This window comes from Mya arenaria, chromosome 12 (assembly GCF_026914265.1).
Source record: "Mya arenaria isolate MELC-2E11 chromosome 12, ASM2691426v1".
Taxonomy (NCBI): domain Eukaryota; kingdom Metazoa; phylum Mollusca; class Bivalvia; order Myida; family Myidae; genus Mya; species Mya arenaria.
The window spans coordinates 7201071-7216175 of record NC_069133.1 but is presented as its reverse complement, the minus strand read 5'-3'; the positions used below and the strand labels follow the sequence as shown (position 1 = coordinate 7216175).

Below are 15105 nucleotides of genomic sequence, written 5' to 3'. Positions count from 1 at the left end.
TGTTAAAATTATTTTACTCTATGCTATCGAAATTGCAGAAAAAAACAACACACAAAATAATTGTATTAAAAGATATTTGGGTTTAAGTGGGTTGCAAACCAAGTCGGTTAAGTCAAGATATTTTTTTACTAATTTTTTAGAAAACAGACGCCTTCACAACTACGCCACCAGGACGTATACAAAAGAGATGGATATTTTGACCCTTAATCAACACATTGATAACAACACGTAATATTGCCAATCAACCAATCACGCAACAACAAAGCCGTAATTAACGAACCATTATGCTATTAACACTTATGAAGAATGCGGTCTTTAAAAATATGCTAAAGAGTTCCAGCTTTTGGTATGTTAGTTTTAAGACTCCTAATGATTTGCTTCACTTTATTTCGCTAACAAACAAACTGCATCATACAGAAACATGAGCGAGTCTCTTTAACTCATTTTGAATAAAAGGCATGTTCTTCCTGCAAGTCATTGGTACTACAGTATGTGACTGGTCTGTATATTATGTTTAGTATTTTGTTTAAATCAAGAAAAGGCAATATCCAATCACAGGCATTAGTAATAAGATTGATACATGTGTTCATATTACATAGTGTTTTGTTAAGCATTCTTAGTTATGTTTATTGTGTCTATATTATGAGCTGAACATGTAATTATATTTCTGTCACCATATGTAATTTTATAGTCAAGAACTTTAGCTTCAAGTATAAATGTCAAGAGTTATTAGAAGTTTGACAGATCTTCTGCTTTATGAATGCTATTTGACGTTTTGTTTTAGTTATCAATTATTTTAGTATTAAACTTGCATTTTATATTTCCTTTTGAAATTATTATTATTATGAATTATATTATTAAAGACTTTCCATATCATCAAATACCAGGTAACTGTGTAATACAAGGACACTCAACCTTTTGGCTGAAGATTCGCAGAATAAATAGTGGATTACATTGGTAAACAATGTTGTTTTTTCTTTTTATCCTGTATTGTTTCTGTAAGTTATGTATTATATTAAAAAGTTAAAGACCATGTTATAGTATTTGTGATTCGAAGATTGAACTAATGCTCATTATATCGTCTATTTTTCATAGCATTGGTGTTGTTTTCGTGCAGAAACTTTAACCTTCGACAGACATAACCCAAACACAGTTCAAAACATTAAAATGTAAATTGAGACATATGCTGGCGGAGTCAATAAGTAATGTAAAGCAAGGCAAATCGCTCAGGCGATAACTAATATAAAGTTATGGTCCTTATTTGACTGAAACAAACCAAAAAATGACGTGCAGGGCCGTTTACTTTGCGGCACTCTTGTTTCAAGTTTTTTTTATTGATGTCTGTTCAGTGTATATAATATAAATAGATATAAGATACGTTTTTGAATATCTCAACAAACCATTGCCATAGCAGTTTGAATCATTTTGTTTGCATTATTCTTGTCATAAAGTTGGTGTATATTTCGGCAAATTAACAAAACGATCACACAAATTTACTCAGAAGCACTCCATGACTCTGTTAACAGTATTAACATCTTCCTTAATTGCACAAATTACTCTAGAAATTGTTTTCTTGCAATGGTATTTTTGAAGAATTTCGAATAAGCAATAGTAAACGACTAATTGTCAAATGATAAAATAACGTCCGAATGGATTTCATCCGTTCATCTCCTGCCTTTTTCTGTACTTTCTTTGTCACGCTACCATAAGCTCCATGCATGAGCGGCTTGTTTATGTATAGCGGAAATGATAGTGCGACATGGAAACACTGTCATTATTAGAGGATCCCAATTATTAAAACTTTTTACAAAGCCTTTCAATAGTCCGAATGTACTGTTGACATAATCGCTGTGCCTTCACTTATCAGTGATCCGCCGTAACACGACATCCATCTAAAGTGTACGATACGGTAATTTCACAAAGTATTCGTACTTTGCGGTACATCTTTCAGCAAATAAATAAAAAAAAAAACATTAATCATCTGTGATACAAAATAAATGCTTTCCTCTTTAGCATGGCGATGCGGATACTGTTGCTTGTGTTATTTGCTGACTTGTCTTCAGTTTTCAAGCAGACTCGATATGCAATAATGGAAGCCTACTCTTAAGGTTTCCAAGAGGTTTTCGTCAAGCTGAAGTAATAGATGGACTACACTCAGTCCCTCGACTGAATGCTTTGTTTTACGGTTTATGTAGGCAATATCCGGACCACGAAGCACTCCCTCACCCTGTTGTAGAGAACCCCGCTCCTCAAGCTAACAACTTGGTCAACCCCTTAAGCGTCCAGCCATAGAATTTCCGTTACCCCTTGTTTTAGGATCCGCTTAATGTATAGGGTTTTGCCTCACACAAATACCATCCCAGCCTAAAATGCATTTAATTGTGTTAGGCATCTAATGCATAGTTCGGTGTGAAGCCTGTTATGTATAGTACTGAATAAGGCCTCTAATGTATAGTACTGTATCAGGCCTCTAATATACAGTACTGTTTCATGCCTCGAATGTATAGTACTATATAAGAGCTTTAATGTATATGACTCTATAGTACTGTATAAGGCCTCAACTGTATATGACTATATTAGGCATCAATGTATAGCACTATATAAGGCTTCTAATATATAGTCTTTTAAGGCCTCGGATGTTAAGTATTGTTTTATGCCTCGAATGTATAGTACTGTATCAGGCCTCGAATGTTTAGTACTCGTTTAGGTCTCGAATGTAAAATACTGTACTTGGCCTTTAATGCAAAGTGCTGTTTTATGGCTGCAATGTAAAGTACTGAACGAGGCCTCGAATGCATAGAACTGCATAATGCCAAAAATGTACAGTACTGTATTACGCTGCAAATGTATAGACTGTATTAGGTCTCGAGTGTATAGTACTATATAAGGCATCGGATGCCTAGTACTGTGTAAGGCCTCAACTGTACTTTATTAGGCCTAGAATGTATAGTACTGTATTTTGCCTCGGATGGATAGTACTGTATTAGGTCTCTTATGTTGAGTAATGTATTAGGAATGTGATGTATAGTACTGTATTAGGCCTCGAATGTATTGTACTGTATTTGGCCTCGAATGCACAGTACTGTTTTAGGCCTCGAATGTTTAGTACTGCATCAGGCTTTGAATGTATGAACTGAATTAGGCATCAAATGCACAGGAATTTGAATTCGTTTTTTTCAATTCATGTAACATCTTGAGCATTTACACCACTAATGAGTCTCTAGAATTATACTCGTGGTATACTATATGGTAACGTTCCTACCAGAAACGATTAACGTGTGATTGGTCTTATATGCTAGTAAACTAGTAAACGCTGACACCCCACGTCCTATAGTGCTTTTAAATTACCTTGCATAAACGTTGCTAATTAAGGGAGGCAATTTTATTCTAAAGATATATATCAATGAAACGTAAACCATTTATGACTTGAGAAAAGGACCAATCGACACGTTGCGGGAAGCAAGATTCTTTTTATCATAACTAAAACTAGTATGCGTCAATAAGTATATATTGTCAGTATTAAATATAAGATATAATACCACTACGGTTTGCAAAATGACACAATATTTATCACAAAAATTAATCTATTGTCGAATACATCTCAAATTGATTATCAATTAATTAAACTAACATCTTCTTTTTGTCAGCATACACTCGAAACAAATAAAGCCGAAATAAAATATGAGCATTTTCAGAAAGTTTTTAAGGACAATTGTATGTGTTTGTCGGAAATATTAGTGAAAATCAAAACTAATACTAAAGCTTGTTCAAAGTATTTCATTCAGAACGCTATTAACAAGTAAAGGTAAATAAATTATCTTATATATATATATATAGTTGAGAACTATTGCTCCAATATATCCATTTCTGTATTGGACATTATCAACAAATCAACTTTTTAGGGACAAAAAAATATTAAAAGTCCGTATCAGTTTCCATGGAAATATTATAAGGCAATGCCGTAGTAGTTTCATGTAAGGCAAATAGACCATGGAAGGCCATGCTATTGATGTATTCAAGAAAATATACGTTGCTTGCTTACGCCACATAAGAGAATTATTTAAAATTCAATTACTTAGTGGAAATAATGTATGAATAACCATACTTCAAAACTCCTCCATTCCCTAACATGTTTTACCCTATGATGATTAATATAAAATCATCTTCATCAAAACTATTGTGTGTACCAAGGGCGGAGGCAAATGAGCTGGGCAAACCGTTCCAGGAGAGACAAATCGCATATCGAAGTCCACACCATCGAGATATATCATGGTACGTTCTGGCACCGTTTTACCGTGAAATTGTATTTTTTTAAAACGTTCTTTGTAACGAGAACTTACATTTTACTTTCCTCTTTTGCAAAACATTTAAATATTCCCTCTGTCCAATAATAATTCTTCTTATTCGAGTATTTCTGAATATGCGAAAAAAAGTATAGTTGCTTCAATGTGAATATGGTATCAAAAGTGTCTATAGTAATATCACTGTTCTAGTAAGTACATACATTATTTAGTGTGCAATACCAATTACAAGCGACTAAGAATTCTAGTTGGAGAACAGCAATTAGTACAAGTCTAGTTTTGGTACATTTCACATGGCTTCAATCAATTTTTAAAGCGGTTGAGTTATGCGTCGTCAAATATTACTAGATTAAAACACTACAGATCAAACGTCCTTGTATCGAAAATATATCTTACTTCGTATAGCATACCACAGCATAATCATATAATTTGCAAACATATCTTTAAAGTGACAGTCTTATTTAAAATCAATACATACACATGTTGAACAAACATCTTTTTTGACAGATAAATTTTTAACTACTTACTAAATAATTAGGGATGCGAGCGAATGGCAAAATTGATATTCGAATATTCGGAAATTCTTTCGTATGGAAGATGTAGTAAACTACTATTATTATTCTCTTAAGTTAAAGCCGGGACAATTTAACCCTACTTTGTCGCAGTCATGGCGCGCGGCGGACCCTGATTTCCCAAAACGAGCCTTTGAAATTCGTAATTTTCAGGAAGAAAAAACAATACATTATAAACAGACAAACAACAAAATCGAATAATTTCAATTCCGCTGCCTTTATATTCGTAAACAATGTGAAATTAGATGGGTTCCTAGTCAAATAGCGTTTTACGCCAATGGAGGGTCTTTCCGTAGGACAAGCAGCCTCGTTCAGAGATTGACCTCTAAATTGACAAAATATAACTATGGAAAACCCAAACCAACTCGGAAACTAATGAAGTAATAAAACGAAAACATATATGGATTTGACTCATCTATTGTTCAACAACTATACATTTACATTTCAATGCACGAACATTGTATCGAAACATAGAAAACAGTTTAAAGCACATACATGTAACAACATTATTGTAGCACATGGTATTCATATTATCACGGCGATTTGAGCTATGTTGCACAGCTTAATTTGTAGCCTAGACAAAACATTGGTTTTAAAGCCGATTCCTAGTCAGTAATTGTAAAAGTAGGGGGACCTTTTACAGTATCCGACGATATGTCCCCAATACATATGACGCGTGTTTAGTGTATTGTCATCACTGTCACATCTCTGGCATTAGGGGCCAGTCGTTGAAAAAACCAAACACACGAACTTTATAGATCAGTGTTGTAGGCAAATGTTTTTTATTCTCTTAATTGAGAATTACTATTATTACTTTTTTGCGAATATTTGAATAACGATTTTGACATTCGAATACCAAACATTTGATCGAATATTCGTTTGCATCCCTATAAAAAATGCATTTATGAAAAAAATATTAATTACTGTTAACAAGATTGTAAGCGTGTATTTAGTAGCAGAAAGCGCAAAAAAATAAATGGTTGGTGAATGCTAAAATATTTACAGTGATCTATGATAGTCTCGGTAGGTAGGAATACCGTTTATTATGCACATTTCTTTGAAATTGAACTCGGTATCCTTCATAAGAACCATTGTTTTCGACATCTATTTAACCTTTTTGGAATAATTAAACACTATTGTTAATTGTGTTACATCGTATTTGGGAGTAATAGTGCCTCTTTAATATAATTGTATTAACTGTGGAATAGTATAATTATGAAGTTTATATAACTTTTTAACGGTCTTTACGTTACGTTATAGTGTGCTACATCAGTACTGTAATAAATCATTTCCAATATGAAATCTTGTTGAATAAACTTCAGACACATTTGTTTAAATATGAATGAAAAACATGATATTTTATCACAAAAGTCTTTGGATCTACAGTGTGTAAGGGAATGATTATATTTTTAGTATTTTGTTACATGAAATGGCAACACGCACTGAAAGGCATTTGTAATAAGATTCATGCATGTGGCTATAATACATGTACAAAACTTGTGTTAAGCATTCTTCGACATGTGAAGTGTACCGTTTTTTTAGCTGAACATGCATATTCCTCTATACATGTATATTTGTACTTTGTTAGTTGGTGATCATTGTACAATAACTAAACAGTTACACAAATTAACTAACAAGATTTACTATCAAATTATTCCTTTATTGAACATACAACTTTCTAATCAATAGTATTTCTTGCAATTGTATTATTTTAAAGATTTATGAATAATCAACGGAAAATGACTTAATTGTCAATTTGTATAAATTATGACCGTCTGGATTTCATCCGTTCATCTGCTGGTATGTTTCTTCTGCAAGAGGAGATACTCCTCCATGCTGTTGTCTGTCCTTGTATGGAGGGAGTATTCAAACTATTAAAACACCAGTGTTTCAAATTATCCCTTCTGTTTCATTGTCATAATGGTCGTGCTTTCACGTACGAGTTAAAGACAGATGTAAAGATGTGAACTGGACATCTAAATTTCATCAAGTGTTCGTATTAGTGACAGCATTCTCTAGGAAATGCCAAGCGGTTATCGTCACGCTGAAGCCACGAATCGTTTTCAGCTCAGGTTACTGTTTTTTTATAAAAGTTCACAGTAAATTTCCGAACCACAGAAGCACTTCCTAACCCTGTTGTAGAGAACCCCGCTCTTCAAGCTAACAACTTGATTAACCCCTAAAGCGTCCTGCCATAGAATTTCCGTTATCCCTTGTTTAAGGATCCGCGCAAGATACGGTTTTAGCTTGACACAAAAAACATTTTCGTGCAACCGACTGTGTTGCTTGCCCATATATTTGCAATACAAAATCCACATCCTCTTGCGTGCCACATTTTTCTATTGTTTATTTCCAAGTGTGGCAGATTTGTGTCATTAAGAGATAATGATCACCTAATTAGCTTTCACATCAGTTTCAAAATGAAATGCTCTTTTGTTTTCTAGATATTTTATAGTCACTTTAAGACGTACATGACATGATTTTGACCCTGAGCTTCCTTGGTTTAATTTTGTCACTTAGAATAAATAAAACGACAATTTCAACTGTTAATTGGCCGCGTTATAAACCGTAGCAATGGGTTTATTCAGAAGGTTTCATGGGTTGACTATTATGTGTAATTGCTTATTGTTTACGATATCATGATTTACTTTGAGATGTGGTAATAAGGAGTTTAATCAACATCGAACATTGAAGAGTGACAAAATCAATTATCCACATCATAAAACGAAATGCCTTGGTGACTTTTAAAACGAGAAATATTTAATTAAAAATTGCCCAGCTGTGAGCCCTTCGTGAATTCGCCCTTCGCTACCATCAATCTACATCATGATATAACACCATGTGGTAGTTATCATAATACAGGATGTCAGCACTTACTACTAGTCATCGTATATGATGTACTTTTAAAAATGATTGAAACGCATATCAAACGTGATCGCATGTGTCACAATACGGTTTAGGCACAAAATCACAGAATTCCATATCCTAAATGCAGTTATAGAATGTTTTATTTATGCATGCATATTATATTTACATGAATTATATACGTGCGGTAATTCTAATGTAAGGAATTATCCCCTTTCGTCTTGACTGTATTGGGTTTGCTTACATATTCATACGGGATTCACACTTGTAGGATTACTTGACACTTGTCTCTTGGTTATTAGGGTTAAACACATTGTGTTGTTTTATAAATATTTCACTATTGACGTGAACATCGATTCTTTAGTTTCTCACAATTAAACAGGTCAATGTCACTTCTAATTGGTTTTAGCTCATCCGTTATTATTTCGAGTATTCGAAGAATAAAAAGAGCTATAGTTTTCAAGCTAACGTCGGCAGCGGGGTTACAGCTTGTTAAAGGCTTTAAATGCAATCACATTTATGTAAATATCTCAGCTAAAACAGCATTGGAAGTTGGATATATGCTGCCAATTATCATCCTATTTGAATAATCTAGTTAGATAACTATGTTTTGCAAATATTGCAAATAATGGCTGTATATTTTTACTGAATTTAGGTAAAGGTTTTGCGTGTAACCACATTTAAGTCATTTGGCCCTTTTTTATCGACTTAGAAATTCTGGTTAAAATTTTGCTTGCAAGCATTCTGCAACTACTTTATGTATTGCATTGAATCTTTACACAATGAAGTCTATCCTGCATAAAATGCACATTTCGCCCCTTCATAGTTTACTTGTTAAGGTTTTGCACGTCATCTGTTACAGTGATCCATGCACGTTTTGCCTTGAACTTGAAAGCGGCGGAATAGACGAGCTCTTGTTCGATGTATCCCGATATAATGGGATAGTTTTGGCCATAACAAAAAGGTGTTGAAGGTGTTCAAATGCATTTGTGTATACATGTTGCCAAATTCAATTCGCAAATGTATTGAAATGACTTAAAAAGTGATCCAGTTATGCGCCATTTTACTAAAATCAACAACAAAAAGTAAGTGTTGGTCTTTGCTAAGACTTCGGTTTGAAGTCAATAATGAAATAGAGAAAATAAAAAAAAGTATCTGTACGCTAATTTTGCATTGCTCAGTCAGTCGTTCATATAGTCTTGCTTTGCGAACTTTTTTATTTATTTAAAAATATTTTTTCAGAATGTTTAATACAGTAATATACATATGACTTTTTGTCATGTATTTTATGCGTATTGATCTAGTAATAAATGCATTTACGTTTAATCATTTTCATTATTTTACGTTAACTGCTATTTTTAGTCATTCTATCGAAAATACCTTGTAGAATTCAGCTAACCAAGATGGCAACATGATTTTTCTTGAAAACGTATTTTCATTTGCGTCTTTTTACTATCTTAAAATGTCAATAAGACACTGAAACCCGAAATAAATAAAGGATAATCTTTTGTTTCAGTGTAAGATCTTAATACATTTCACTGAGTGAGCACCAAAACCTTTTGTTTTTAGAAATATAGAAATACTTTTGGTGTACCTGAGGTGAAATATATTGCGAACTTCCACTATATCAACATTTTTTATTTTTATTTATGTCTACAAAGAATACAAATTGACAGTTTATTTCAGTTTTTAAAGGAAAGCGCGCGAAATTGTACGCAAACATAACGTCATTTTGGAAATGACTATAAAAAAACAACAACTATATTATAATTTCAGTTTTCACTAGACAAACCAACTGTTTCTTCATTGGCTTTGCTTAATCCCTTGCTCAGCGATTTTCTTACAGAACACGGGCTCAACAACACCTTTTTAACTATCGGTTCATTCCCTGCCGTCGTCTCTTCGCCGGAAAACAGGCATTTACAGGTCAGGACTCGCAAGATCTCTGACCGGAAGTTGGCACTCATCAGCGCGTATATGAAAAACGTGAGCGGATATATGGTGTTCTGCCACAGCGTGAATATAGCCGACCAGCAGCCGAAGAACACCAACGGAAGCGTCTCGTGCATGTGTACTGTGAGTTTGTACGCGCTTATAAGCGCCATAGGTAGCTCGTGGGTGGAGATTAGGATTGCGACTGCGAAAATAAGCCACGAAGTTCGTCTACTTTCCCGGTCAAGCTTTTCAAAGGCGGAATCAACGCTGCACTTGCTCGTCTGCGCCCGAAACTTCCACCGCCGGAACTGGACATATTTTAGTCTCACAGATACGCCCTCATTTTCCCTGTCGTCTGGAACCCCGCCGGGACGGTATACGGAGGAATGGGAACGAAGTGAAGACCGGCTCTGCTTAGCTTTACGCAAAACCCATAGAATGCTAAATGTCAGGTACAAAAGAATGCATGATGGAATGAGAGAGTCTAGTAATACCTCCATCCATAGATGGATTTTCCGCGGAATGCTATATTTACGCTCTTTCAATCCACACATTACGCCCGTTACGTTAGAATCAACGTACGTTCTGTTTAGAGGAACGACGTCAAAAATGAAAAACGACGGTATGTGAACTGCAAGAACTAAACACACTACTCCTGTAATATAGCCAATGACGTGACGATATCTGTGTGTACACTTGGCAGTAAACGGAGATTGTAAACACTTGCGTCTCATTAACGCCAACAAAACAGTGAACCAGAGTGACATTGAGTTAAACATATCCAGAAATATATCCACAAACGCAATCGTCCAGATGCAAAAGCGGTAGGGGACTGCACGATGGTTGCCGTTATCGAGGGTGAACAGCCAGATATAGATCGATGTGGGCGACAGGATGGAAAGTACGTCAGCCAGCGCAATGAGCGTCAGGATACACGTGGTTCGCGACCGGATATTCGGCTTGGTGAAGAGGATCACGATAAATATGTTGGCCACGGTGACTAGCGCCGCTTGTATTGGCGTGATCATCCCGAATATTAGCGAGTGCATGTCATCGCAGTCTGGATAAAGATCATTAAAATATAACAACGTTACTTCTTCCTGTACATCCATTGCTGGCACCGTGCGAAAAGCTCTGCGCCACCCAAATTCTTCGAAATCACTTTGTTTGTATTTACTAAAATAAATAGGTTAAATTAGCGTTTAGGTGATACACAGTATATAGTTTCCGTTTCACGCGCATTTGAGACCCATTGTAAAACATAAACATCCAGAAACACACTTGGTACCCAAAACGCTTCTGTTACCGCAATCCACTTTCATTCTAACGCACTTATAAACAACGGTTAAATGAACAGAGATCGATCTGTATAACGACTCTCACTCTCTGGCTGACTCTTGCAACTGGTCATAGTTCCATCTCACCAAGTATCTGCCTGGATAATCACAGTTCATAAACGGAATCCAATTAAGAAACCAAAAGATCACTGCATGATAATTCACTAGCCTGTTGAGAACACAATTTCAGCGACGGCAAACAGTGTCTATAGCTCGAAGAACATCGGAAATGAACTTCGGCTTTGATCGTCCGAATAATGAAAATAACCGTTTCTAGAATGTGATATGTTATGCAATCGCGAATTAGTCCCGATTAACACAGCAAAAGAAGTCATTAGCTAGTCATTATCCCGGTACTGTCGGATGTCGTTTACAGTAATTACCCAGCTGCTCCTGTATCTTATACATTGTTACCATGTCGCTTTGTCTCTTTTTCCTGGCATTACATAAATGAAGAATATTTGGAAGTATTGAATCTGTTATTATAAGAGTATTCATTATGCTGTATCCGAGTTCATGCTTCTTGCAAGTACTAGCATAATTACAAATTGTTGCAGATATTAACTGTTTACTGCAGTTGTCTGTTGCTGTATATATCGATTGTTTTTTGTAACTATTGGTAACTATTAATTTTATCAGTATGCATCATTTTATATTCTTCCACTCCAGATGAGTAGATCCAATTAGCTGAAAATCAGTATCTTGCCCACGGTCAAAGATAATAAATAATACCCGTATGTAAACAATATATTAAAATATAGTTTTATTATATTGTATTTAACTGAGGTGGGAGAAAGAAACATCTACGAAATCCTCGCGCAATGTGTTCTGTGGAAACTCGGTAACACCGAGTGGCCATGGAATATACTTATAATATGAGCGATGGCACTGAGGGTTCATGCCTGAATACCATTTTTATGATAATGTTATGTATCTTGTTTTAGCACAATACTAACGTTAATATAAGAGTTTCTTGGTTTAGTAAAGGGGTATAGTGCACTTATGATATGGATGTTAATCAAAAACAATTACTGAAGTTCAAATACTCGCGAATACAAGAACTTAGGAAAAACCGTTGTTTTTTCATGTTGTTCGATGAATTATTGTGTTGCGTTCTTGAAATAACAAAAGTGAAAATATCAATTTGATATATTCACTGCAAACTAATATGTGAAAATAACAACTTAAAGAACTACTTTTAAAATTCACCGTAGTTACTTCCCCTTCATCGAATCTAAACACGTCACTTTTGAATCAGAAGATTTTTGCCCAAACACAATTTGAAATAAAAAAATGTTGCATATATTTGAATAAAGGTATACTTAGAAATAAACAACTAACCATTTATATGAAAATGGTTATCCTGTTTTCCAAACGTTTTCTTGAACTTTGAAGCTGAATGTTCGAACAATTGCTTTCATACTAAACAAATTACAGACGAAAACAACTGCTCGAACATAAATACAATGTTATATATTCTATTAAATATCTTTTTAAACAGTTTGTCGTTGTAATACGTAATACGGAAATAACTTCCCGGAAAATCCCAACAATAATTAACAGATATTTTTACCCTACCAACACCTAAAAAATTGTCAACAACCCAGCGTGGTCTTCAAACAAATCAGACATGGTCTTTGACAGTGAGGGATGACTGAATACCCATGTATCATGAAATAACTTTTTAAGTAGGAAAACAGTTATTATCCAATGGTAATCCGCAATTGTTTTGCTAACACTCTCGACCTTTCAAATTTTCATTCTTTACTTGGCGGCGTAGTAATTTGGACATATATTCATGACCTGATTAGTTGAAATGTGTTTTCCTGCATGGACTGTTATTGTTTGGAAAATGGATGTACATTTGAAAAAATGTTTATTGATGTTATTCATAAAATGTTTGCACTAAAAACGGGTGAATAATAAACAATAAAACAAATTTATTCTGAACCGGAAATAGAAAATTGGCAGCTACGTCATAAGCTATAATTTGGTTAAAGGACGTCCAAAGGGCGGCGGGGTAGACAACGCTTTTTCAAACCGGTGGTATTTAGAAAAAATAAATTAAAATCTAAATTTAACTCCAAAATCAATGAAGAAACAAAAAGAAACAAAAAATATGTTGATTTCAGTGTAATGCCGTATTCTATTTCACCCGTGATCAAAGAAAAACTATATCTTCACTCGAAACTGTCTTTCAATGAAATCAACAAATATCATCTATAACATTTTGTTACAGTAGCACAAATAAAAATATTGTCATATCTAATTCTCATTTCAAATACTTACCCTTTTTAACTAGGTAGACTTATTTTGATAGATTACGATACATGACATCGGTATCATTAAATCAAAAGCTTGAAAGAAAGAAGAATAAAAAGGAAATACAATTGATCTGATCAAAGTGTGATATGACCACGATTGTACATGACCATCATTTGTTGATATTAATGATACAGGTGTTCTAGGAAATAAAATGATTGAGCACGTTTACGTGTTCACTCTCTATGTGGTCCATGAAGCCTATAACAAGTGTAAAGTATATATTTTAAGAAGATATGACAAGAATAATTCAATCTGTGTGGTCATATTCCATAAAAAAACCTCTTTAAAAACAGAACTCGTCAGCAGGCGCAAACGACGGCGACACAGAGAAAACGAAAATACCTTTTTTCGGAGGAGAGGGGACGAAAAAAAGCTTACAAACAGTATGCTTTTCTCATTTTCTAAGTAGCGTTTGTAAGGTATTCTTTCAATTAGATTAAAAGGAATTATTTTATGTTAAGCGTCAGGTAAGAATTTCAAACCTATTTACCAGGTAGGAAAAACACACTCACACACATACGCACGCACACACGTACACACGCACACACACGCACGTACGAATGCAGTACACAAACAACGCACGCACACACGCACGCACAAACACACGCACACACACACACATACACACACACGCACACACACACACACACGCGCGCGCACGCACGAATGCAGTACACAAACACACGCACGCACGCACAAACACACACACACACACGCACAAACACACGCACCCCCCCCCACACACATACGTTATTAACATTTCAAAGCACTCGAGAATTGAGATGTATCATCTAAATTTACTTTTTATGACAATATCGCAGATACAATACGCTCAAAATGCACCATTTCGGGCTAGTATTTGTCAAAAAATTCTTGGGGGACACCTCATACGCGCTGCCAACATTTTTAATCAGTTGAATTTAGTATGGTTGTTACGCTCTCTCAAACGTCATTTCCTGGAACCGCCCCTGCAAAGCACATTGTCTTGAATTGACCATTCTTGAATTGATGTATCCGCAGTGATTCAATTTCACTCTTTAAAAATTCTAAAATGATATTTTATATACGCTGACACATCTCAGATCTAGAAATGCATCAACATTGACAAAACATGCAGTTAATGAGTGACCAAATCCGCATAATTTTGGACATATGTCGTGTTTATAACTCATCATTACAATATAATTCCCGAACATTTTACGTAGAGCCCGGAAATGATTACACCCAAATCAAGTGTTTTTAATTTAGTTTTATAAACGTTTGTGTAAAATTGTATTTTCTACGCATTAAAATAAATGTTACATGTATGGTTCGAGTACTTGATGGGTCTGTTACCGGGTCCACAACTCATTATAGTGTAAAATAAGATTCTCTGTTCAAACATTGCAATTGAACAAAAACATTGTTTAATTGCATTGCATTATGATGCTTAACTTCTTTAACTTTAATGATTAAAACGAAAGGCGCATATGATGTGTTTACGAATACAAAATATATGCTTTATAAATGGCCACGTGGCTACAAACTTTCTTTATCATTGAGGTAAAATGAATTCAACATTAAAATGCATTCAAATTAATAACATTTTGTTTTTCATCAACCAATTTGGTAACAACAAGTTTAATTTTCCCCCAAAATAAAATATTGCATATAATTATTTACTTAAAACATTTAAACCTTTATTATGATTTCTAAGCTATCTTTGACCATTAACCTTCTGTTTTAATTTTAACAAAGACAGCAAGTGACTCTTACATTGTATTAAACAAA

At 34.6% G+C, this 15105-nt stretch overlaps 1 protein-coding gene across 1 annotated transcript; it reads right to left on the bottom strand.

Moving 5' to 3' along the window:
* Positions 1–9510: 9510 nt before the first annotated feature.
* Positions 9511–10785, bottom strand: LOC128211728 (G-protein coupled receptor dmsr-1-like). The gene has a single exon (XM_052916757.1). It carries the CDS (start codon positions 10783–10785, stop codon positions 9511–9513), a length of 1275 nt encoding a protein of 424 aa, XP_052772717.1.
* Between the last annotated feature and the right edge of the window lie 4320 nt (positions 10786–15105).